This window comes from Ascaphus truei, chromosome 22, assembly GCF_040206685.1.
Source record: "Ascaphus truei isolate aAscTru1 chromosome 22, aAscTru1.hap1, whole genome shotgun sequence".
Taxonomy (NCBI): Eukaryota; Metazoa; Chordata; class Amphibia; order Anura; family Ascaphidae; genus Ascaphus; species Ascaphus truei.
The window spans coordinates 13,108,871-13,135,431 of NC_134504.1; the positions used below are offsets into that span (position 1 = coordinate 13,108,871).

At 51.4% G+C, this 26,561-nt stretch overlaps 1 protein-coding gene across 1 annotated transcript; it reads left to right on the forward strand.

Moving 5' to 3' along the window:
* Window positions 1-308: 308 nt before the first annotated feature.
* On the forward strand, window positions 309-20,878 carry C1QTNF1 (C1q and TNF related 1). The gene is made up of 4 exons (XM_075580025.1): window positions 309-539; window positions 8,379-8,531; window positions 10,256-10,404; window positions 19,746-20,878. The coding sequence occupies exons 2-4, from the start codon at window positions 8,380-8,382 to the stop codon at window positions 20,294-20,296; spliced, it is 852 nt and encodes a 283-aa protein (XP_075436140.1). The 5' UTR covers window positions 309-539; window position 8,379; the 3' UTR covers window positions 20,297-20,878.
* The last annotated feature ends 5,683 nt before the right edge of the window (window positions 20,879-26,561 follow it).

The window sequence follows — 26,561 nt, forward strand, 5'->3', positions numbered from 1 at the left end:
TTTGTATTATTTGTTATTTATATGATTGTCACGTATATATTACGGCTGTGAAGCGCTATAAACATTAACTGCGCTATATAAATAAAGACATACAATATAATACAATACAGTATGGCACAGGGCAGGGAGGGGGAGAGAGGGGGGTGGTCTCACAGAGCAGGGAGGGGGAGAGGGTTTGGGGCAGTCTCACACAGAGCAGGGAGGGGGAGAGGATTTGGGACAGTCTCGCACAGAACATGGAAGGATAGGAGAGAGAGGGGAGGGGGGAGAGGGGAGAGGGTTTGGGGCAGTCTCGCACAGAGCAAGGAGGGATATGAGAGAGAGGGGAGAGGGGAGAAGGTTTGGGACAGTATCGCACAGAGCAGGGGGGGGGGGGAGAGTGGGTTTGGGACAGTTTGCAGAGTTCCTCTTTGTCTTGTAGTTTCAGGAGTGTACAGGAGGCGGTGCAGGAGCACACGGAATGCACACGGAATGCACACGGAATGCACACGCAAAACTCTCATACAGCCCTGAAGTGAGAGGCAGAGACCCGGGTGAAGGTCAGTGTGAGCTTATAGTTTTAATACCTACATTCAGTACACTGTTACTCCTCTCTGCACCCACAGTAAGGGATTTGGGAGCATTGTAAGAGGGGAAGTTTTGCTTCGCTGAGCTTCAAAACTGGGCTCAAAATCAGATGTGTTTCATTAAGAGGGGGCCAGAGGTATATGTTTCATTAGGAGGGGGCGAGTGGTATGTGTTCCATTAGGAGGGGGCCAGAGGTATATGTTTCATTAGGAGGGGGCGAGAGGTATGTGTTCCATTAGGAGGGAGCGAGAGGTATGTGTTCCATTAGGAGGGGGCCAGAGGTATGTGTTCCATGAGGAGGGGGCCAGAGGTATATGTTTGATAAGGAGGGGGCGAGAGGTATGTGTTCCATTAGGAGGGGGCCAGAGGTATATGTTTCATTAGGAGGGGGCGAGAGGTATGTGTTCCATTAGGAGGGGGCATGGGGTATGTGTTCCATTAGGAGGGAGCGAGAGGTATGTGTTCCATTAGGAGGGAGCGAGAGGTATGTGTTCCATTAGGAGGGGGCCAGAGGTATGTGTTCCATGAGGAGGGGGCCAGAGGTATATGTTTCATAAGGAGGGGGCGAGAGGTATGTGTTCCATTAGGAGGGGGCCAGAGGTATATGTTTCATTAGGAGGGGGCGAGAGGTATGTGTTCCATTAGGAGGGGGCATGGGGTATGTGTTCCATTAGGAGGGAGCGAGAGGTATGTGTTCCATGAGGAGGGCGCGAGAGGTATATGTTTCATTAGGAGGGGGCCAGAGGTATGTGTTCCATTAGGAGGATGCGAGAGGTATATGTTTCATTAGGAGGGGGCGAGAGGTATGTGTTCCATTAGGAGGGAGCGAGAGGTATGTGTTCCATTAGGAGGGGGCATGGGGTATGTGTTCCATTAGGAGGGAGCGAGAGGCATGTGTTCCATTAGGAGGGGACGAGAGGTATATGTTCCATTAGGAGGGGGCCAGACGTATGTGTTCCATTAGGAGGGGGAGAGAGGTATGTGTTCCATTAGGAGGGGGAGAGAGGTATGTGTTCCATTAGGAGGGGGAGAGAAGTATGTGTTCCATTTGGAGGGGATGATATGTATGTTTTCCATTAGGTGGGTGCGAGATGTATGTGTTCCATTTGGAGGGGAAGATATGTATGTGTTCCATTAGGAGGCACAAGATGCATGTGTTCCATTACGAGGAGGAGAGAGGTATGTGTTCCATTAGGAGGGGGCCAGAGGTATGTGTTCCATTAGGAGGGGGCAAGGGGTACGTGTTCCATTAGGAGGGGGTGAGAGGTATGTGTTCTATTAGGAGGGGGCGAGAGGTATGTGTTCTATTAGGAGGGGGTGAGGTATGTGTTCTATTAGGAGGGAGCGAGAGGTATATGTTCCATTAGGAGGGAGCGAGAGGTATGTGTTCCATTAGGAGGGAGCGAGTGGTATGGGTTCCATTAGGAGGGAGCGAGAGGTATGGTTCCATTAGGAGTGAGTGAGAGGTATGGGTTCCATTGAGAGGGGGAGAGAGGTATGTGTTCCATTAGGAGGGTGCAAGAGGTATGTGTTCCATTAGGAGGAGGCGAGAGATATGTGTTCCATTAAGAGGGGGCGAGAGGTATATGTTCTATTAGGAGGCAGCGAGATGTTTGTGTTCCATTAAGAGGGGGTGAGAGGTATGTGTTCTATTAGGAGGGGGCAAGAGGTATGTTTTTCATTAGCACGGGAAGATATGTATGTGTTCCATTAGGAGGGGGCGATAGGTATGTGTTCCATTAAGAGGGGGTGAGAGGTATGTGTTTCATTGGGATGTGGCGAGAGGTATGTGTTCCAGTAGGAGGGGGCGATAGGTATGTGTTCCATTAGGAGGGAGCTAGAGTTATGTGTTCCATTAGGAGGGGGTGAGAGGTATGGGCAAGAGGTATGTGTTCCATTAGGAGGGGGCGAGAGGTACAGTGGTTTGAAAAAGAAAGTACACCCTCTTTGAATTCTATGGTTTTACATATCAGGACATAATAACAATCATCTGTTCCTTAGCAGGTCTTAACATTAGGTAAATTCAACCTCAGATGAACAACAGCACATGACACATTACACCGTGTCATGATTTATTTAACAAAAATAAAGCCAAAATGGAGAAGCCATGTGTGAAAAACTAAGTACACCTTATGGTTCAATAGCTTGTAGAACCACCTTTAGCAGCAATAACTTGAAGTAATTGTTTTCTGTATGACTTTATCAGTCTCTCACATCGTTGTGGAGGAATTTTGGCCCACTCTTCTTTACAACGTTGCTTCAGTTCATTGAGGTTTGCGGGCATTTGTTTCTGCACAGCTCTCTTAAGGTCCAGCCACAGCATTTCAATCGGGTTGAGGTCTGGACTTTGACTGGGCCATTGCAACACCTTGATTCTTTTCTTTTTCAGCCATTCTTTTGTAGATTTCCTGGTGTGCTTGGGATCATTGTCCTGTTGCATGACCCAATTTCGGCCAAGCTTTAGCTGTCGGACAGATGGCCTCACATTTGACTCTATAATACTTTGGTATACAGAGGGGTACATGGTCGACTCAATGACTGCAAGGTTCCCAGGTCCTGTGGCTGCAAAACAAGCCCAAATCATCACCCCTCCACCACCGTGCTTGACAGTTGGTATGAGGTGTTTGTGCTGATATGCTGTGTTTGGTTTTCGCCAAACGTGGCGCTGTGCACTATAGTCAAACATCTCCACTTTGGTCTCGTCTGCCCAAAGGACATTGTTCCAGAAGTCTTGGGGTTTGTTCAGATGCAACTTTGCAAACCTAAGCCGTGCTGCCATGTTCTTTTTAGAGAGAAGAGGCTTTCTCCTGGCAACCCTTCCAAACAAACCAAACTTGTTCAGTCTTTTTCTAATTGTAGTGTCGTGAACTTTAACATGTAACATGCTAACTGAGGCCTGTAGAGTCTGAGATGTAACTCTTGGGGTTTTTGCAATTTCTCTGAGCATTGCACGGTCTGATCTTGGGGTGAATTTGCTGGGACGTCCACTCCTGGGAAGATTGGCAACTGTCTTGAATGTTTTCCACTTTTGAATAATCTTTCTCACTGTAGAATGATGGACTTTAAATTGTTTGGAAATGGCCTTATAACCCTTCCCAGAATGATAGGCAGCAACAATTGCTTCTCTAAGATCATTGCTAATGTCTTTCCTCCTTGGCATTGTGTTAACACATACTGTACCTGAATGCTCCAGACCAGAAAACTGCTAAAACTTTGGCTTTTAACGAGGTGGTCACACTTGCTGATGATCAATTAATCAAGGGCATTTGATTAGCAGCACATGTCTGCTACTTAGCACCTTAATTCCTATGGAAGCAGTAAGGGTGTCCTTAGTTTTTCACACATAGCTTCTCCATTTTGGCTTTATTTTGGTTAAATAAACCATGACACGGTGTAATATGTCATGTGTTGTTGTTCATCTGAGGTTGTATTTACCTAATTTTAAGACCTGCTAAGGAACAGATGATTGTTATTATGTCCTGATATGGAATTCAGAGAGAGTGTACTTTCTTTTTCACACCACTGTTTGTGTTTTAATATGAGTGGGCGAGAAGTATCTGTTCCTTTAGGAATGGTCGATAGGTATGTGTTCCATTAGGACGGGGCCAGATGTATCTGTTCCCTTAGGAGGGGGTTAGATGTATATGTTCAATTAGGAAGGGACGAGAGGTATGTGTTCCATTAGGAGGGGGCGAGATGTATGTGTGGTATTTGTTCCATTTGAAGGAGGCGAGAGGTATGTGTTTCATTAGGAGGGGGCGAGAGGTATGTCTTCCATTAGAAGGGGGCGAGATGTATGTGTTCCATTAAGAGGGGGCAAGAGGTATGTGTTCCATTGGGAGGGGCGAGTGGTATGTGTTTCATTAGGAGGAGGCTTGAGGTATGTGTTCCATTGGGAGGGGGCGAGAGGTATGTGTTCCATTAGGAGGAGCCGAGAAGTTTGTGTTCCATTAGGAGGGGGCGAGGTGTATGTGCTCCATTAGGAGGGGGCGAGGTGTATGTGTTCCATTTGGAGGGGGCGAGATGTATGTGTTCCATTAGAAGGGGGCGAGATGTATGTGTTCCATTAGGAGGGGCCGAGAGGTATGTGCTCTATTAGGAGGGGGTGAGGTGTATGTGTTCCATTAGGAGGGGGCGAGATGTATGTGTTCCATTAGGAGGGGGCGAGGTGTATGTGTTCCATTAGGAGGGGGCGAGATGTATGTGTTCCATTAGGAGGGGGAGAGGTGTATGTGCTCCATTAGAAGGGGGCGAGATGTATGTGTTCCATTAGGAGGGGCCGAGAGGTATGTGTTCCATTAGGAGGGGGTGAGGTGTATGTGTTCCATTAGGAGGGGGCGAGATGTATGTGTTCCATTAGGAGGGGGCGAGGTGTATGTGTTCCATTAGGAGGGGGCGAGATGTATGTGTTCCATTAGGAGGGGGCGAGGTGTATGTGCTCCATTAGAAGGGGGCGAGATGTATGTGTTCTATTAGGAGGGGCCGAGAGGTATGTGTTCCATTAGGAGGGGCCGAGATGTATGTGTTCCATTAGGAGGGGGCGAGAGGTATGTGTTCCATTAGGAGGGGGCGAGATTTATGTGTTCCATTAGGAGGGGGTGAGAGGTATGTGTTCCATTAGGAGGGGGCAATAAGTATGTGTCCCTGATGTCTGTGTATTAGGAGGGGGTGAGAGGTATGTGTCCTTGTGTATTAGGACAAGGTGAGCGGTATGTGTCTCTGATATCTGTGTATTAGGAAGGGTGAGGGGTACGTGTGCCTGGGTATTAGGAGTGGTTGAGGTGTATGTCCTTGTGTATTAGGATGGGTGAAGGGTATATTTCCCTGTGTATTAGAAGGAGCGAGGGGTATGTGTGCCTGTGTATTAGTTGTGGGTGAAGAGTATGTGCCCATGTTTATTAGGAGTGCATGAGGGGTATGTGTCCCTGTGTATTAGGAGGTATATGCGTGCCTGTGTATTAGCAGGGGTGTGTTCCTGTGTATTAGGAGGGGTATGTGCACCTGGGTATTAGGAAGGGTATGTGTGCCTGTGTATTAGGAGGGGTATGCGTGCCTGAGTATTAGGAGGGGTGTGTGCCTGTGTATTAAAAGGGGTATGTGTTCCTGTGTATTACGAGAGGTATGTGTTCTTGTGTATTAGGAGTGGTATGCATGCCTGTGTATTAGGAGTGGTATGCGTGCCTGTGTATTATGAGAGGTATGTGTGCCTGTGTATTAGGATGGGTATCCATGCCTGTGTTTTAGGAGGGGTATGTGTGTCTGTGCATTAGGAGGGGTATGTGTGCCTGTGTATTACGAGAGGTATGTGTTCTTGTGTATTAGGAGTGGTATGCATGCCTGTGTATTAGGAGTGGTATGCGTGCCTGTGTATTATGAGAGGTATGTGTGCCTGTGTATTAGGATGGGTATCCATGCCTGTGTTTTAGGAGGGGTATGTGTGTCTGTGCATTAGGATGGGTATGTGTGCCTGTGTATTACGAGAGGTATGTGTTCTTGTGTATTAGGAGTGGTATCCATGCCTGTGTTTTAGGAAGGGTATGTGTGTCTGTGCATTAGGATGGGTATGTGTGCCTGTGTATTACGAGAGGTTTGTGTTCTTGTGTATTAGGATGGGTATCCATGCCTGTGTATTAGTAGTGGTATGCATGCCTGTGTATTAGGAGTGGTATGCGTGCCTGTGTATTATGAGAGGTATGTGTGCCTGTGTTTTAGCAGGGGTATGTGTGTCTGTGCATTAGGATGGGTATGTGTGCCTGTGTATTATGAGAGGTATGTGTGCCTGTGTATTAGGATGGGTATGTGTGCCTGTAGATTAGGATGGGTATGTGTGCCTTTTCCCTTACACAATAACACACGCCTAAAGACAGAGGCATTTTGTGTTCTTGGCGTGTTTTCCTGGCGACGTCCCCATGTGAGCTCCGTGTCACACGTGTTCTTGTATGTTCTGTTTATCTTCACATCCTCCCTGGGTTCCACACGCCTGATTTAACCCTTTCACAGTCAGGTTGAGCTGCACGTTTAACCCCTTCCGTCCCCGAGAGGCGCTTTGAGGATGGGACTTCCACTCCCACACAAGGGGTCTCACAGCCACGCAATAAGGCACCGCGGTGTCAGATAACCGTCAGTGACACGCAGGATACTAACATGCCTTCCCGTGTCAGCTCGTCTGAAGGACAGGCGTGTCTCCAAACCCCTCCCGGACCCCCTGCCCCAGACAAGGGATGAAAAGAACGCGGAAGGGATTTTAAAATGGAGGAGGGAAGGGGGGGCGGACAAAGTAAATAAGGGTTATTTTTGGTAGGGGTGTAACAAGGGAGGCGGACGGGAGAGACGGATAAGGAGAAGGCGTGGAAAGGGGCGAGAGGGGAAGAGATGATCCCAGGCTGAGAATGTGGGAGGAGGAGATGGGTCTGTAGAATCTGAGGGGAGCTGATCCAGAGGGGGAGGAAGGGAGGGACCTCGGGGAGGTGGGGGGACCCAAGGAGGGGGGGTCTCGGGGAAGGTGGGGGGGGGCTCGGGGAGGTGGGGACCCAGGAAGGGGGGGCCTCGGGGAGGTGGGGGGGGGCAATGGAGGGGAAGTCCAGGGGAAGAGGTGGGAGGGCTGGGGGGGGGGGGGGGGAGAGGGCCCGGGGGTGTCGGGGGAGAGGGAACGGTGGTGTGGGGGGTGGGGGGAGGAGCGCCAAATTACAACAGGACAAGTCTGATCGTGGGAACTCACAGTGGGAAAAGTAATGGGACCATCTCTGGGTTATCAGGGATCCCAACGTTTGCAGGATGTGAGGGGGGAGAGGGGGATGTGAAGGGGGAAGAGGGGGATGTGAAGGGGGAGAGGGGGATGTGAAGGGGGAGAGGGGGATGTGAAGGGGGAGAGGGGGATGTGAAGGGGGAGAGGGGGATGTGAGGGGGGAGAGGGGGATATGAGGGGGATGTGAGGGGAGAGGGGGATGTGAGGGGAGAGAGGGATGTGAGGGGGGAGAGGGATGTGAGGGGGGAGAGGGGAATGTGAGAGGGGAGAGGGGGATGTGAGGGGGGAGAGGGGGATGTGAGGGGGGGGAACTGTTACATGACTGTTCGACATGTGGATTACACGTTTCCACACAGGACACCCCTAAACCGGAGGGGGGAGGGGGCCCGGGTGGGGGCGGGTGAGCGGCAGGATCCTTGTTTACAAAGCACTGCTAAACCAAAGAGCTGTAAGTGTCCCGTGTCTCAGCACAGACGTGTCCCGTGTCTCAGCACCGGCGTGTCCCGTGTCTCAGTACATGTGTATCCCATGTCTCAGTACATGTGTGTCCCGTGTCTCAGTACGTGTCCCATGTCAGTACATGGGTAGCCTGTGTCTCAGTACATGTGTGTCCTGTGTCTCAGTACATGAGCGGCCGTGTCTCAGTACATGCATGTCCCGTGTCTCATTACGTGTGTCCCGTGTCTCAGTACATACGTGTTCCGTGTCTCATTACATGTGTGTCCCGTGTCTCAGTACATGCGGGCCCCGTGACTCAGTACATGCGCGCCCCGTGTCTCAGTACATGCGGGCCCCGTGTCTCAGTACATGCGTGTCCCGTGTCTCAGTACATGCGTGTCCCGTGTCTCAGTTCATGTGTCCCGTGTCTCAGTACATGCATGCCCCGTGTCTCAGTACATGCGTGCCTCGTGTCTCAGTACATGCATGCCTCGTGTCTCAGTACTGTACATACATGCCCGTGTCTCAGTATATGCGTGTCCCGTTTTTCAGTACATGCGTGTCCCATGTTTCAGTACATGCATGCCCCTTGTCTCAGTACATGCGTGTCCTGTGTCTGTGTATACAGAATGACGATCGCTGCTGGCTCAGGGTTGCTGCTCATCACCTCCGGCCTCCTGCTGCTCCTGTCTCAGACCCTTCAAACCCGCTCTGACACGAGACCCGAGCAGGAAGCCACTGCAAGCCACGCCGAGCCCACCAGCCAAACCAGCCACTTCAGGTGTGTAACACACACACGCGCGCTGCACGCTAACACATCTACATGGAACATGTTTGCAGCACCGTTCCTCCGATTAGGAGCTTTACACACACGTGTGTGTATATATATATATGTACACTATGTATAATGTGCTAGAATGAGTTTGCAGCAATGCCACATCAGTGCTGCTATGTGATACTGTGAGTTATTGAGTCTAACACTGATTTCCCAATATAGTTATATAATACAGATATGCTAGAGCAGGGATTTTCAACCTGGGTTCCGCTAACACCCCTCAGGTGTTAAAACATATATATAAAATATAAATCCAATCAATATAAATTGTATATCAACACAACTAGAGTCCCAGTAATTCAGAAAAGGACATTGGGTAGATGGCAGAGGTTAATCTTGGGGTCGCAGCTTTTTCTGTGGAGTTAACCAGTTTCCAAACAAATCTAAAAGACAAAAAACAGAAGCGCGTTTGTTACAGTTTAATACAATATCTACGTTGGAGTAACGTTAAAAATGCGCGCTCACAAACAGCCGTGGTAAAAGCGCAGTACTGGAAACCGTCACCAGGTGGGGCTGGCTGCTGGGCCGTGTGGCAGGAGATGAGAAGACACCTCACCACACGGCCTTCAAATCCAATCCAGGTGTAATTCGGAAGGTCCATGGGGCTTGGGGGGGAAGGGGGGGGCTCCGGCGACGCCGTGGAGAACCCTCACCCGCTGTCTGGTGTATATGCGCAGTGCCGGCAATCGGCTGATTTCAAAAGTCCCTGGTTGGTTCCGAGGTAGAGGGGCGGGGCTAGGCACACAACGTCAGAATGACGTGCCTACTGGAGCAACCAATGAAAGTGGCCCTACGAGCTATGTTTAAAAGCTGTGTTTAAAGCAGCATGCATTGGCTTAAGGCTGAGTCCCCGCTGACGCTGAGCGCGCTCATGCTTAGAGTATGAGCGCCGGGTGTCCTGCAACTTGCGCGCGCGCACAGGGGGAAGGAGGGGGGGGGCGCAATTGCGGGCTATCTGAGCAAGCGGGAAAGTTTAAAAATGTTATTTACAAAAGCGCCGAGCGTGTGTGCCCGCGCATGCGTGCGCGCATCGCGTGAGCGGGAACTTGCATATATATGTATATATATATATATATATTTATATATATTTATATTCAAGTAACCGCACCGCCCGCTCCGCGAGCTCAGCGCCAGCGGGGACTCAGCCTAAGGGTTGTTCATGTAATGTGAGCTTTTTTTACCCACCATAACCGTAACAATGTGCGGTGAATACCGACTCTTGGTCTCAAACCGGCAAAGCCAGCACAACCAACCTCACACTGAAGAGATCTACAAGGTCGAAACAGTCTGTCTGTGAGTGGGTTTACTGGCTTTGTATCTCACCCCAGCCTATGTTTAAAAGCTGTGTTTAAAGCAGCATGCATTGGCTTAAGGGTTGTTCATGCAATGTGAGCTTGAGACAAAAGGTGGCACTGTGTTTCCCAGAATCCCTTGCTGCAGTGGAAGTGCTGTGTGCTGGGCGATAATGGTGAAAGGCGGGGTTAGAGACCTGTCTAAGACATGTGAATGAGCAGTAATATTTCCATTTGCTACAGTATATGCTTTACTGTGGAGGGCTTTTGTCACTTTTTTTACCCACCATAACCTTAATAATGTGTGGTATGTGTATGTATGTGTATGTATATATCTATATCTATATCATCTACTATTCTATGTTTTGTGAACTACAGCAGCTCCCATAAACCTGTCACCTCCTCCATGAATCCTGAGCCTGTGTCCCCCCCGGCACAGTGCGTGCGCTGCTGTGACCCCCCTACTGTACCCCCCATGCACCCCGTGTACCAGCCTGTACCAAACATCAATATGACCATATTAAAAGGTAAGAGGGGGAGGGGGGCATTATGAGCCTGCAGGGGTTGGGGGAGACACACATGTGGGGGTGGGGGTGGGGGTGGGGGTGGGGGTGGGGGGGGTTTGCCAGACTGATCATCCTTACTCTGGACATGTCGGCTTCCCGGGTGGGAGTATTATCACGGGTGAGAGTATTATCACGGGTGAGAGAATTATCACGGGTGAGAGCATTATCACGGGTGAGAGCATTATCCCGGGTGGGAGCATTATCCCGGGTGGGAGCATTATCCCGGGTGGGAGTATTATCCCGGGGGGGAGTATTATCCCGGGTGGGAGTATTATCCCGGGGGGAGTACTATCCCGGGTGGGAGTATTACCCCGGGTGGGAGTATTATCCCAGACGGGAGTACTATCCCGGGTGGGAGTATTATACCGGGTGGGAGTACTATCCCGGGTGGGAGTATTACCCCGGGTGGGAATATTATCCCGGGCGGGAGTACTATCCCGGGTGGGAGTATTATCCCGGGCGGGAGTACTATCCCGGGCAGGAGTATTACACCGGGTGGGAGTATTATCCCGGGCGGGAGTATTATCCCGGGCGGGAGTATTATCCCGGGCGGGAGTATTATCCCGGGCGGGAGTACTATCCCGGGTGGGAGTATTATCCCGGGTGGGAGTATTACCCCGGGTGGGAGTATTATCCCGGGTGGGAGTATTATCCCGGGTGGGAGCATTACCCCGGGTGGGAGTATTACCCCGGGTGGGAGTATTACCCCGGGAGGGAGTACTACCCCGGGTGGGAGTATTACCCCGGGCGGGAGTACTACCCCGGGCGGGAGTATTATCCCGGGCGGGAGTATAACCCCGGGTGGGAGTATTACCCCGGGTGGGAGTATTACCCCGGGTGGGAGTATAAACCCGGGTGGGAGTATTACCCCGGGTGGGAGTATTACCCCGGGCGGGAGTATTATCCCGGGCGGGAGTATTATCCCGGGCGGGAGTATTATCCCGGGTGGGAGTATTATCCCGGGCGGGAGTATTATCCCGGGCGGGAGTATTACCCCGGGTGGGAGTACTACCCCGGGCGGGAGTATAACCCCGGGTGGGAGTATTACCCCGGGTGGGAGTATTATCCCGGGCGGGAGTACTATCCCGGGTGGGAGTATTATCCCGGGCGGGAGTACTATCCCGGGTGGGAGTATTATCCCGGGTGGGAGTATTACCCCGGGTGGGAGTATTATCCCGGGTGGGAGTATTATCCCGGGTGGGAGCATTACCCCAGGTGGGAGCATTACCCCGGGTGGGAGTATTACCCCGGGTGGGAGTATTACCCCGGGTGGGAGTATTACCCCGGGCGGGAGTACTACCCCGGGTGGGAGTATTACCCCGGGCGGGAGTACTACCCCGGGCGGGAGTATTATCCCGGGCGGAAGTATAACCCCGGGTGGGAGTATTACCCCGGGTGGGAGTATTACCCGGGTGGGAGTATAACCCCGGGTGGGAGTATTACCCCGGGTGGGAGTATTACCCCGGGTGGGAGTATTACCCCGGGCGGGAGTATTATCCCGGGTGGGAGTATTATCCCGGGTGGGAGTATTATCCCGGGTGGGAGTATTATCCCGGGCGGGAGTATTATCCCGGGCGGGAGTATTACCCCGGGTGGGAGTATTATCCCGGGTGGGAGTATTATCCCGGGTGGGAGTATTACCCCGGGCGGGAGTACTACCCCGGGCGGGAGTATTATCCCGGGCGGGAGTATAACCCCGGGTGGGAGTATTACCCCGGGTGGGAGTATTATCCCGGGTGGGAGTATTATCCCGGGTGGGAGCATTACCCCGGGTGGGAGCATTACCCCGGGTGGGAGTATTACCCCGGGTGGGAGTATTACCCCGGGTGGGAGTATTATCCCGGGTGGGAGTATTACCCCGGGCGGGAGTATTACCCCGGGTGGGAGTATTATCCCAGACGGGAGTACTATCCCGGGTGGGAGTATTATACCGGGCGGGAGTACTATCCCGGGTGGGAGTATTACCCCGGGTGGGAGTATTATCCCGGGCGGGAGTACTATCCCGGGTGGGAGTATTATCCCGGGCGGGAGTACTATCCCGGGCAGGAGTATTACACCGGGTGGGAGTATTATCCCGGGCGGGAGTATTATCCCGGGCGGGAGTATTACCCCGGGCGGGAGTATTACCCCGGGTGGAAGTACTATCCCGGGCGGGAGTACTATCCCGGGCGGGAGTATTATCCCGGGCGGGAGTATTATCCCGGGCGGGAGTACTATCCCGGGTGGGAGTATTATCCCGGGTGGGAGTATTACCCCGGGTGGGAGTATTATCCCGGGTGGGAGTATTATCCCGGGTGGGAGCATTACCCCGGGTGGGAGTATTACCCCGGGTGGGAGTATTACCCCGGGTGGGAGTATTACCCCGGGTGGGAGTACTACCCCGGGTGGGAGTATTACCCCGGGCGGGAGTACTACCCCGGGCGGGAGTATTATCCCGGGCGGGAGTATAACCCCGGGTGGGAGTATTACCCCGGGTGGGAGTATTACCCCAGGTGGGAGTATAACCCCGGGTGGGCGTATTACCCCGGGTGGGAGTATTACCCCGGGCGGGAGTATTATCCCGGGTGGGAGTATTATCCCGGGTGGGAGTATTATCCCGGGTGGGAGTATTATCCCGGGCGGGAGTATTATCCCGGGTGGGAGTATTACCCCGGGTGGGAGTATTATCCCGGTGGGAGTATTATCCCGGGTGGGAGTATTACCCCGGGCGGAAGTACTACCCCGGGTGGGAGTATTATCCCGGGCGGGAGTATAACCCCGGGTGGGAGTATTACCCCGGGTGGGAGTATTATCCCGGGCGGGAGTACTATCCCGGGTGGGAGTATTATCCCGGGCGGGAGTACTATCCCGGGTGGGAGTATTACCCCGGGTGGGAGTATTATCCCGGGCGGGAGTATTATCCCGGGCGGGAGTATTACCCCGGGTGGGAGTACTATCCCGGGCGGGAGTATTATCCCGGGCGGGAGTATTACCCCGGGTGGGAGTATTTTCCCGGGTGGGAGTATTATCCCAGGTGGGAGTATTATCCCGGGTGGGAGTATTACCCCGGGTGGGCGTATTATCCCGGGTGGGAGCATTACCCCGGGTGGGAGCATTACCCCGGGTGGGAGTATTACCCCGGGTGGGAGTATTACCCCGGGCGGGAGTACTACCCCGGGTGGGAGTATTACCCCGGGTGGGAGTACTACCCCGGGCGGGAGTATTATCCCGGGCGGAAGTATAACCCCGGGTGGGAGTATTACCCCGGGTGGGAGTATTACCCCGGGTGGGAGTATAACCCCGGGTGGGAGTATTACCCCGGGTGGGAGTATAACCCCGGGTGGGAGTATTACCCCGGGCGGGAGTATTATCCCGGGTGGGAGTATTATCCTGGGTGGGAGTATTATCCCGGGTGGGAGTATTATCCCGGGCGGGAGTATTATCCCGGGCGGGAGTATTATCCCGGGCGGGAGTACTATCCCGGGTGGGAGTATTATCCCGGGTGGGAGTATTACCCCGGGTGGGAGTATTATCCCGGGTGGGAGTATTATCCCGGGTGGGAGCATTACCCCGGGTGGGAGTATTACCCCGGGTGGGAGTATTACCCCGGGTGGGAGTATTACCCCGGGTGGGAGTACTACCCCGGGTGGGAGTATTACCCCGGGCGGGAGTACTACCCCGGGCGGGAGTATTATCCCGGGCGGGAGTATAACCCCGGGTGGGAGTATTACCCCGGGTGGGAGTATTACCCCGGGTGGGAGTATAACCCCGGGTGGGCGTATTACCCCGGGTGGGAGTATTACCCCGGGCGGGAGTATTATCCCGGGTGGGAGTATTATCCCGGGTGGGAGTATTATCCCGGGTGGGAGTATTATCCCGGGCGGGAGTATTATCCCGGGTGGGAGTATTACCCCGGGTGGGAGTATTATCCCGGGTGGGAGTATTATCCCGGGTGGGAGTATTACCCCGGGCGGGAGTACTACCCCGGGTGGGAGTATTATCCCGGGCGGGAGTATAACCCCGGGTGGGAGTATTACCCCGGGTGGGAGTATTATCCCGGGCGGGAGTACTATCCCGGGTGGGAGTATTATCCCGGGCGGGAGTACTATCCCGGGTGGGAGTATTACCCCGGGTGGGAGTATTATCCCGGGCGGGAGTATTATCCCGGGCGGGAGTATTACCCCGGGTGGGAGTACTATCCCGGGCGGGAGTATTATCCCGGGCGTGAGTATTACCCCGGGTGGGAGTATTATCCCGGGTGGGAGTATTATCCCAGGTGGGAGTATTATCCCGGGTGGGAGTATTACCCCGGGTGGGAGTATTATCCCGGGTGGGAGCATTACCCCGGGTGGGAGCATTACCCCGGGTGGGAGTATTACCCCGGGTGGGAGTATTACCCCGGGTGGGAGTATTACCCCGGGCGGGAGTACTACCCCGGGTGGGAGTATTACCCCGGGCGGGAGTACTACCCCGGGCAGGAGTATTATCCCGGGCGGAAGTATAACCCCGGGTGGGAGTATTACCCCGGGTGGGAGTATTACCCCGGGTGGGAGTATTACCCCGGGTGGGAGTATTACCCCGGGCGGGAGTATTATCCCGGGTGGGAGTATTATCCTGGGTGGGAGTATTATCCCGGGTGGGAGTATTATCCCGGGCGGGAGTATTATCCCGGGCGGGAGTATTACCCCGGGTGGGAGTATTATCCCGGGTGGGAGTATTATCCCGGGTGGGAGTATTACCCCGGGCGGGAGTACTACCCCGGGCGGGAGTATTATCCCGGGCGGGAGTATAACCCCGGGTGGGAGTATTACCCCGGGTGGGAGTATTATCCCGGGTGGGAGTATTATCCCGGGTGGGAGCATTACCCCGGGTGGGAGCATTACCCCGGGTGGGAGTACTACCCCGGGCGGGAGTATTATACCAGGCGGGAGTATAACCCCGGGTGGGAGTATTACCCCGGGTGGGAGTATTACCCCGGGTGGGAGTATAACCCCGGGTGGGAGTATTACCAAGGGTGGGAGTATTACCCCGGGTGGGAGTATTACCCCGGGCGGGAGTATTATCCCGGGTGGGAGTATTATCCCGGGTGGGAGTATTATCCCGGGTGGGAGTATTATCCCGGGTGGGAGTATTATCCCGGGTGGGAGTATTACCCCGGGCGGGAGTATTATCCCGGGCGGGAGTATAACCCCGGGTGGGAGTATTACCCCGGGTGGGAGTATAACCCCGGGTGGGAGTATTACCCCGGGTGGGAGTATTACCCCGGGCGGGAGTATTATCCCGGGCGGGAGTATTATCCCGGGCGGGAGTATTACCCCGGGCGGGAGTATTACCCCGGGCGGGAGTATTACCCCGGGCGGGAGTATTACCCCGGGCGGGAGTATTATCCCGGGCGGGAGTATTATCCCGGGCGGGAGTATTATCCCGGGCGGGAGTATTACCCCGAGCGGGAGTATTACCCCGGGTGGGAGTATTATCCCAGACGGGAGTACTATCCCGGGTGGGAGTATTATCCCGGGCTGGAGTACTATCCCGGGTGGGAGTATTACCCCGGGTGGGAGTATTATCCCGGGCGGGAGTATTATCCCGGGCGGGAGTATTACCTCGGGTGGGAGTACTATCCCGGGCGGGAGTATTATCCCGGGCGGGAGTATTATCCCGGGCGGGAGTACTATCCCGGGTGGGAGTATTACCCCGGGTGGGAGTATTATCCCGGGTGGGAGTATTATCCCGGGTGGGAGTATTATCCCGGGTGGGAGTATTACCCAGGGTGGGAGTATTATCCCGGGTGGGAGTATTATCCCGGGTGGGAGTATTACCCAGGGTGGGAGTATTATCCCGGGTGGGAGTATTATCCCGGGTGGGAGCATTACCCCGGGTGGGAGTATTACCCCGGGTGGGAGTATTACCCCGGGCGGGAGTATTATCCCGGGCGGGAGTATTATCCCGGGCGGGAGTACTATCCCGGGTGGGAGTATTACCCCGGGTGGGAGTATTATCCCGGGTGGGAGTATTATCCCGGGTGGGAGTATTATCCCGGGTGGGAGTATTACCCAGGGTGGGAGTATTATCCCGGGTGGGAGTATTATCCCGGGTGGGAGTATTACCCAGGGTGGGAGTATTATCCCGGGTGGGAGTATTATCCCGGGTGGGAGCATTACCCCGGGTGGGAGTATTACCCCGGGTGGGAGTATTACCCCGGGTGGGAGTATTATCCCGGGTGGGAGTATTATCCCGGGTGGGAGTATTACCCCGGGCGGGAGTATTATCCCGGGCGGGAGTATAACCCCGGGCGGGAGTATTACCCCGGGTGGGAGTATTATCCCGGGCGGGAGTATTATCCCAGGTGGGAGTATTATCCCGGGTGGGAGTATTACCCCGGGTGGGAGTATTACCCCGGGTGAGAGTATTATCCCGGGTGGGAGTACTATCCCGGGTGGGAGTATTACCCCGGGCGGGAGTATTACCCCGGGCGGGAGTATTTTCCTGGGTGGGAGTATTACCCCGGGCGGGAGTATTACCCCAGGCGGGAGTATTATCCCGGGCGGGAGTATTATCCCGGGCGGGAGTATTATCCCGGGTGGGAGTATTACCCCGGGTGGGAGTATTATCCCGGGTGGGAGTATTATCCCGGGTGGGAGTATTACCCCGGGTGGGAGTATAACCCCGGGTGGGAGTATTACCCCGGGTGGGAGTACTATCCCGAGTGGGAGTATTATCCCGGGTGGGAGCATTACCCCGGGTGGGAGCATTACCCCGGGTGGGAGTACTATCCCGGGTGGGAGTATTATCCCGAGTGGGAGTATTATCCCGGGCGGGAGTATTATCCCGGGCGGGAGTATTATCCCGGGCGGGAGTATTATCCCGGGTGGGAGCATTACCCCGGGTGGGAGCATTACCCCGGGTGGGAGCATTACCCCGGGTGGGAGCATTATCCCGGGTGGGAGCATTACCCCGGGTGGGAGCATTACCCCGGGTGGGAGTATTACCCCGGGTGGGAGTATTATCCCGGGTGGGAGTATTATCCCGGGTGGGAGTATTACCCCGGGTGGGAGTACTACCCCGGGCGGGAGTATTATCCCGGGCGGGAGTATAACCCCGGGCGGGAGTATAACCCCGGGTGGGAGTATTACCCCGGGCGGGAGTATTACCCCGGGTGGGAGTATTACCCCGGGTGAGAGTATTACCCCGGGTGAGAGTATTACCCCGGGTGAGAGTATTACCCCGGGCGGGAGTATTACCCCGGGCGGGAGTATTACCCCGCCCGGGAGTATTACCCCGGGTGGGAGTATTATCCCGGGTGGGAGTATTATCCCGGGTGGGAGTATTACCCCGGGTGGGAGTATTATCCCGGGTGGGAGTATTACCCCGGGTGGGAGTATAACCCCGGGTGGGAGTATTACCCCGGGTGGGAGTACTATCCCGAGTGGGAGTATTATCCCGGGTGGGAGCATTACCCCGGGTGGGAGCATTACCCCGGGTGGGAGTACTATCCCGGGTGGGATTATTGTCCCGGGCGGGAGTATTATCCCGGGTGGGAGTACTATCCCGGGTGGGAGTATTATCCCGGGTGGGAGTACTATCCCGGGTGGGAGTATTGTCCCGGGCGGGAGTATTATCCCGGGCGGGAGCATTACCCCGGGTGGGAGCATTACCCCGGGTGGGAGTACTATCCCGGGTGGGAGTATTGTCCTGGGCGGGAGTATTACCCCGGGCGGGAGTATTACCCCGGGCGGGAGTATTACCCCGGGCGGGAGTATTATCCCGGGTGGGAGTATTATCCCGGGCGGGAGTATTATCCCGGGTGGGAGTATTATCCCGGGCGGGAGTATTACCCCGGGCGGGAGTATTACCCCGGGCGGGAGTATTACCCCGGGCGGGAGTATTACCCCGGGCGGGAGTATTATCCCGGGCGGGAGTATCGGGCTGCAGTGTGAATATGATAACGAAACATGGTTTTATCGTCACTTTCAGGAGCGGCAAGAAACTCATTTCCCAGCAATCCCCCCAAAACGATTTCTAGCTTAACTAAACCAGGGGGGAAGAGGGGGGGGGGGGGGGCGCTCCGGAGACCACCCCGATATAGGTGTGTGTGGGGGGGGGGGGGGTTGTTTAGTGCCAGTTTTGACATGGCCGCGGGGTTACAAATACAATGTCACAGTGTCACCTCCGGGGGCCCGGGCGCGGATATTTTTGTGCCCTCCTTGCTAGTATTCTGGGCTGCTCGTTAATCAGGGGCCGGGGGGGTCAGAGGGCCAAGGACCACCTCTCAGGGACCTCCTGGTTCAGATAAGGGGAAAACCCTAAAAAAAAAATCAAACAATGGGACGGGGGATTCTTGGCAATGATCCCAATTACGGGTATATAGTTGTGTATCTCAGTGTACGCGCCACGCAGAACCTCGTGGGCATAGGTCCCTGCCCTGCAGGACCTATACGTACTTATACAGATAAAGTACTTTCCAGGGTCACCCATTTCAGACAGCCACCTGACCACTAGACCGCTCCTTCCCTGATAGATGTTGGCACACAGGGCACAAAGCAGTCGCCACTTTATTAGTACCTGTACCTCTTGCTAATCTCAGAGTATTTAGATGATACCATGGCAGGTAGAATATATTCTATATGGACAGTCAACCTATATTATATACAGACGGGCAGTATATATTCTATACGGGCAGGCATTATATATACTATGTGGGCAGGCAGTATATATTCTATACGGGCAGGCAGTATATATTCAATGGGCCAGGCAGTATATATACTATCTGGAGGAGTACACAAAGCTCATCCTCCAGATGTTACCTTGAGGGATTGAGAAATTCCTCATACCAGCAGCATCTCCTCTTGGTGATATTAATTTCTTTTACCATTATATATTTTTTCTATATATATATTTTCAATAAATGTAATACTGTTTGGGTTTGCGCTTACATTTCCTGTATCACTTCAGTGTATATACTATGCAGACAGGCAGTATATATTCTATATGGACAGGCAGTATATAGTCTATTTGGGCAGGCTGCATATATTCTATATGGGCAGGCAGTGTGTATGTATATATATATATATATATATATATATATATATATATATATATATATATATATATATATATATATATATATATACATATACTATATGGACAGGCAGTGTATATTCTATATGACAGGCCACATATATTCTATATGGACAGGCAGTATATATACTATATGGGCAGGCAGTGTATATTCTATATGGGCAGGCAGTGTATATACTATGTGGGCAAGTAGCCCATTGAAGGACAGCCATTGAGTATCCTTGACTCTCTCCCATCCCCATCAGGTGAGAAAGGAGACAATGGGAACAGAGGACTTCCTGGGAAGTTGGGCAAAGTGGGAAGCACAGGGCCGCGGGGTTCAATCGGAACCAAGGGTCAGAAGGGGAGCGTCGGTGTCACTGGGGACCCCTGCAAGAATTACCACTCTGCATTTTCTGTGGGGCGCAAGAAATCCCTGCACAGCAGTGACTATTACCAGCCGCTCATCTTCGACACAGAGCTGGTCAACCTGTACGGCCATTTCAACATGTTCAGCGGGAAGTTCTTCTGCTACGTCCCCGGGGTTTACTTCTTCAACCTGAACGTGCACACCTGGAACCAGAAGGAGACCTACATGCACGTCATGAAGAACGAGAAGGAGGTGGTGATCCTGTATGCCCAGCCCAGTGACCGTAGCATCATGCAGAGCCAGAGCCTGATGCTGGAGCTGCAGGAGCAGGACGAGGTCTGGGTGCGACTCTTCAAGGGCGAGAGGGAGAATGCCGTGTTCAGCGATGACTTTGATACCTACGTCACCTTCAATGGGTATCTCATCAAGGCCACTGCAGAGACTTAAATCCCTGCCACCACACGCCTGTCCTGTGCCAGGGTACCAGTTACCCTCCCCCTTGTGCCAGGATGCCAACCTTGCTCTTTCTTCTGTCAGACTCCTTATCATGCATCGTCCTGTATCATGGTGCCAATCAACATCCTTCTTGGTTCACTCTCCCAGCCTTGTTCTTGTCTCTGCCAGCCTGCTCTTCATGTTGCTCCCCTGTGCCGGCTTTCCAAGCATGCTCCATTCTGTGCCAGGTGGCTATGCTTGCTCTTTCCCGTCTGCCCATCACGCTCCCTTCTGCGAGTGCCAACGTCTTCCATCTTGTGCCAACCTTTCGTATTCCTCTGCCGAGTCACCAATCCACTTTCTTCTTCTCTGCCAAACTGCCAACTTTCCTCCCTCATGTCATGTGCCACGTCTCCAACCTGTCTCCCTCCTGTTACCAAACTCCCGACAAGTCACTGCTTCATGTGAAGAAATGCTGCACTTTTAGCCACTAGAGGGCACCTCCACTGTAGGTGATGTATATTTACCATGATGCCTAACCTGCTGATGTATTTCAGATAATGTATACTGTATAAATGAGCATTTTGGACATTATTACCTTTTTTTATTTGGACTAACAATTTATGTCATAGGACAAGCTTTCGAGAGTTCTCCTCTCTTCCTCAGGTCAGCAATACTGGTTTAGAAAGGAATCTATGGCTAAAACAGAGGTTTGGAAAGCTGAAAAAAAACAGAGATTTAGATAAGGTACAGTGAGAAAGGGATGTTTGAAGACATTGGGAGGGTAATAAAACAGTGACAAGTAACAGCATGGAGGGGGAAGGGGATGATGCGGGGAGGGGGGCAGGAAGAGGGAGTTGTGGATAAGAACACTGGCAGAGAGGCAGGCAGGATAATTACAAACAATTGTGATAGTGTGTGAGAAACCCCATATCCGCATTAAGTCCTCTTGTTTTGGTGTCAAAGAGTCTTATCATTCTGAGTTCAAATGTTTTCCGTTCTTGGGTGCGTTTAAACATTCCATTGAGGATTTGATTTTTAAATCATTTATGGAATGATCTGGTTGTGAGAAGTGATGTCCCACAGGTGAGCAGTATCTTCCTTCTTCATGGTGTTGTATAGACTGTCTGTGCATATTCATTCTGCCTTGAAGTTTTGGGCTGGTTTCCCCAATGTAGCATCATTGGTCACATTTGTTGCACTGAATCATATAAACCACATTCCTGGATGTGCAGCTGTATGATCGTTTAACGTGTTCCGTGGTTGTGACTGGCTGTGGGGAGCGTGAATTCAATCCTAAGATAAATAACCAAAACGATTTTTATAGTGTAGCAAGTCCATAGCCGTGTTAAACCAGGTGCAGTATTCCAATATCTTGCCTTCAAATATTTCTGGGCCAGCCACCCGTCTATGTGAACAAGCTCCTCACCCCTACCACATGCAGCACTTATCATCTGAGATCTGACTCCAAAAGACTGTTCTTATATATTATCTGTAACTGTGCATGCAATGTCTTGTATATAATGTATACCCTGTTCGCTTATGTAACTATTTGTAACCAAGTATTATTTGTCATCATAACTCTGTGCCCAGGACATACCTGAAAACGAGAAGTAGCTCTCACTGTATTACTTCCTGGGAACACATTTTTTTATAAATATAGTAATACAGAACAATAAGTTATACTTTGGGGTTTTGGGTGGTAAAGAGATACTCTCTCATTGTATACAATGTGGTATATTCATTACCATGAAAGAATATTTCTCAACACAAGGCTCCTAATTGTTTTTCTCAGTCTGGGCGTGAAAGGTACAGTATTGTATTATCCCTGCATTATAATACACCACGTATTATGCAACTATATCTATGTAACTACATATATGTAACTAGGAAACTATGTAACTATGTTACATGCACACAGCCCCAGCCTCTCCGACCGTGGACACGTACCTCAAAGTAACTTTTTGAGACCTGAAAATTGGATTTCCCAAAAACAAACTGTTTTTAAACACTGACAAGACTGTAACAATGGGATTTGGGACCAAGACTACATTACTATGCATGAAATAAGAAAAATATATATAGCATAATACTGTTTGGTAATTGAAAAAGCACAAAGTACAGTGCTAGAAGATAGCCTCAGGGGAATGAGATTAAAGTGACGGGTAACTGAAAAAAAGGGAAGTACATTTATTTTAAAAAGTATAAAAAACAAATACTATAACAATACAAAATGACCACAATGCTGAATGTCGCAGTGACCGCTTCCAATGGCAACCCGCTGCCGTAAATAGATCCCTACTTACTAGACATAGGTAGGATTAGCGCGGGGGATAATCAGAGAGTATCCCCTGGTGTCAGGATAGCTCGATAGGCCGCGTGGTAGGCCGCGTCCCAGACCTGCTGATGGCGCTGGGTTGTTGATCTCACCGACGGAGCTGAAGGGTTCCTGATTCCTGCCGTTTCCTCCTGCTGCTTCCCGTATTCTCCACTGGCTGCCAAGTCTCGCGAGAGAGTGAGAAGCCGGTTCCGGTATGCGGAGATCAGCTGGAGACTGTCAGTGAGTGTCAGCCTTGGTCTGCTGACCAGTTCTGCTATGCCAGGGCCAAACGGAATAACCCTACGCGTTTTTCGAGAGATGCACTCTTTTCTTCAGGGGTGTAATTACATCAGTGTGATATTTATCGCACTACACTATGACATCATCACTAGGCGCCGAGTATATTCTCTTTTGTTTTGTATAGTGTTTATCTGACATAGGTAGTCAGTCTTGTATACTATTTGGCAGCCGCCCTTCACTGATTTATTGTGATTATTTGGGTTATTCACTTAATATATACAACTTATTTTGTTGGCGTTACATTATCCTTTTTTGCACAACACTACAAAGTTATCACACCCACATGTAACAAGTATTAATAGGCAGCGTACAAGTTTACAAAGGATCTAAGACTGTGTCCAAGGGTACCCAGAACAGACTGGCTCTCATTTCGGGGCGTCTTATGTCAGTTCCGGGACCTTCTTGGTGGAACGTCACTTCTGTTTCCTCTACACTCTCAATGCAACGCGTTTCGCCAACAGCTTCCTCAGGAGTCACAGTCGGCTGGCAGTCCAATTAAGCTTTATATAGCAATGCAAAGTTCTTAAAGTGGTATTCCTACTGTATAAGCTGCCATCTTATACTACTATGAGGGCATATCACCCTGTTAATAGCATACTATAAGATATATAATATATAATTCTTCTATATACATATTTTATACATAATACAACATATATATGTTTTAATATTATACAAAATCACATGACAAACACCTAACGATGAGAACATTTATGTCCCTAAAACATTTCCACTCATTGAAATAGCAATTGTACAGAAAGAACAAAAGAGAGAAGTTGATTAGTATACCGCATAAATGAATCATATTAATCGCCTTGTCTAATCTTATCCTGATGGGATGATTGATATAAAATCCCAGAATTTGCATTACAAGTAGATTGTATTGTATTGTATGTCTTTATTTATATAGCGCCATTAATGTACATAGCGCTTCACAGCAGTAATACACGTGGTAATCAAATAAATAACAGATAATATAAATAACAGATCATGGGAATAAGTGCTTTAGACTCAACTAAATTGATTTTAAAACCAATGCCACCTAATATTAATAGAATTATATGTAAACATAATGAATAAACATCCCCAAAAAACCCTATAAAGGCTTAAATATAGATTACACTGAGAAGTCATCTCATCAGTGTTAATGGGACAGGAACATATCTACAGTATGTGTTTTAAATACGCAAATAGCAAGATCAACACTAAGTGAAGAGAGGAAACCCCAATATCAAACTAGGAAAGCACCACGGTCTATGTAGACCTCCTGGATCAAGTGTAACCAATGTGTGAATCCAGAAGGTCTCCCTTGTGGGGTTCATTTGTTATTGCCCCTCCAGTGTTTCTCCACCCATTCAGCACCCCTACATTTAAATCCAATGGGATTTGCGTGATGGCCGTGGGAACATGTCTGAGACTGCGGTGTCTTTGTCACCTCATATGTTCTAAAATCCGTGTATGTAAAGGTCTCGTGGTCTTACTTAACGTATTATACATACCATTTCCAAAAAGCGCTAAAAATGTACAAACACACCAGAATATTCCTTAAAAATTATATATAAATAAATATATTCTTATACTGAAATGAATTGGTAAAAAAAGCCTTAAAAATGTCCAATTTGGGGTGGGTGCTTCTTCAAGAGTAGCCCTTACTCGCATGCACGGAAGAAAACTCCAGTGCCCTTTTGTGTGCGGTTCTCGTTCACCGCGGTTTACTTAACGTCTTGGAGGTCCCCCGGGGCTCCCCAGTAGGCATACAACTGCATTTCTTCTACAATTAATGTGATGTTTGATATTCAAAGTCTCACTATAAGTGTTTGATTTGAACTTCAATTAATTGTCATCTCCAAACTTACAAGTTTTGCAATCAAAGCATTAAAAAAATAAAAAATCCAATAGGGTTGTGTAGTGAAATGCCCCCCGCTTTGCTCCGGAGGTGTGGGTAGGCTGGGGTCTAGTTTGTCTTTAAGACTGTTTGCCTCGGTGAAAATAACAGACAGCTTCTCTGCTACGAAATCCTGAAGGATCTGGTCTTTTTTTTTACGGATATGCCAGTGTCCAGCAATTACTTTCTTTATATTTGGAGCCTTTTCAATAGATTTCGTGATGAACATAAGTTCATTATCTAAAAAAATATTTTTATTATTGTCCTGCATTTCCTCTGCTGGAGGATTTATTAAGACCCTTTTCCATCCCAGGCTGCTGCCTTTTTCCAGAGTTTCTTGGACTATTATGGTCCCTTTCTATAAATCTGTTTGTTAAAACACTGGCATGTTCTAGAAAGTCTCCCTACCGGCTGCAATGTCTCTGTAACAGGGAATTAACCCGGTCTCAATGAGGCTTCACTAGAAAGCCTCAGTGGTCTGAGGAATCCAGCAGGGAGCTGGTTAATTGCAGCTAAAAACAATGAACCAGTCTCCGCCTGGTTAATCAGACCCGTGTAAAAGCCTCCTGCTGTGAACTGACTCTTGAGCACACAGGAGGGCTGTGTGCTGTTTGCAAGACACCAAGGGAACAGGCCTCTGTTCCAGGGTGCAGCAAACCCAGGAACCTACCAGAGGCTGGCCCCTCAACGAACACCCATCCAGACCCAGAGACTGACCTGAAGGGCCACCTGCTTTGTGGTACCTCTTGAGACCTTGGTGTGATAGGCTGGTAAATAAAGCCAGGTCTTAATTTCCCCCAAACTGTCTCCCTGAGTGTACCTCTGCCCACGTCTCTTACAGTCTCCGAATTCCGTGGCACTGTCCGCACGGTATATCAGAGAGACCACAGAGGGCCGTGGCAGCTAGATCCTAACATATAATTATTGCTATCCACGCGTTGGTATTGATAAGCAGCTACACTTATTGATTTGGGATTGGTGCTCCCAGAGGTCTCTGCAGTGCACCCCCTCCTCCCACGCCCTCGGCATCGGGTGTCTCCTAAATACCACGTCTCGTTCTCTGCATCTTAGCAACGGTTGTTGTTTTTTTCCATTTTAAAATTCATTGGGGGAAAAAAAAAGCATCTGTTTTTAATTGCCTGCGGGGCCGGGGAGGGACGCCAACGCAGCCAGAGAACGCAGTAACCCCTTCAGCCCCGCTCAGCTATTTAGCAGCCGCTGGAGGCGGGTTAACGGTGGGATAAAGCAACCACAGCTGTGATGTGTAAAGTGCCGCGGAGGTTTGAAATCCTCCTCCGGAGCGCTGTACGAGCGGCGCTGGAAAATCTCGCGTGGGTAATCGCGCAGGAACATCCCGGCGCTCCCAAAAAGCTGCAGCTCTTCTTGGAAATGATCGAGGCGTTAGTTATCCTCCTGGCTCCGGGGCGGACACTTCTAGAGCAAGGGGAAGCCAACTGCAGTCCTCAAGGGCCACCGGTTCCAGGTCAGGCTTTCAGGATATCCCTGCTTCAGCACAGGTGGCTCAATCAGTGGCTCAACTCCCGGCGGGCACCCGCAAGGGTCATGGCTTCGGCGAAGGGCTGGGGCCCGGTGGCTGGACGCGGCGGTGGGGCCTGACCTCTCGCCGGGTCCAACTTCCGGCGCCGGCTGGGAGCCCAAAGTGTACGCCTGAAAGGCCCATTCTCCAGGTGCTGGGGTGGGCAAGAGGCTGACAATCTATCCTTTGCTATGGGAAGCGAGCTCCGTACCTCCCCAGCATAGCACGAGTGAGC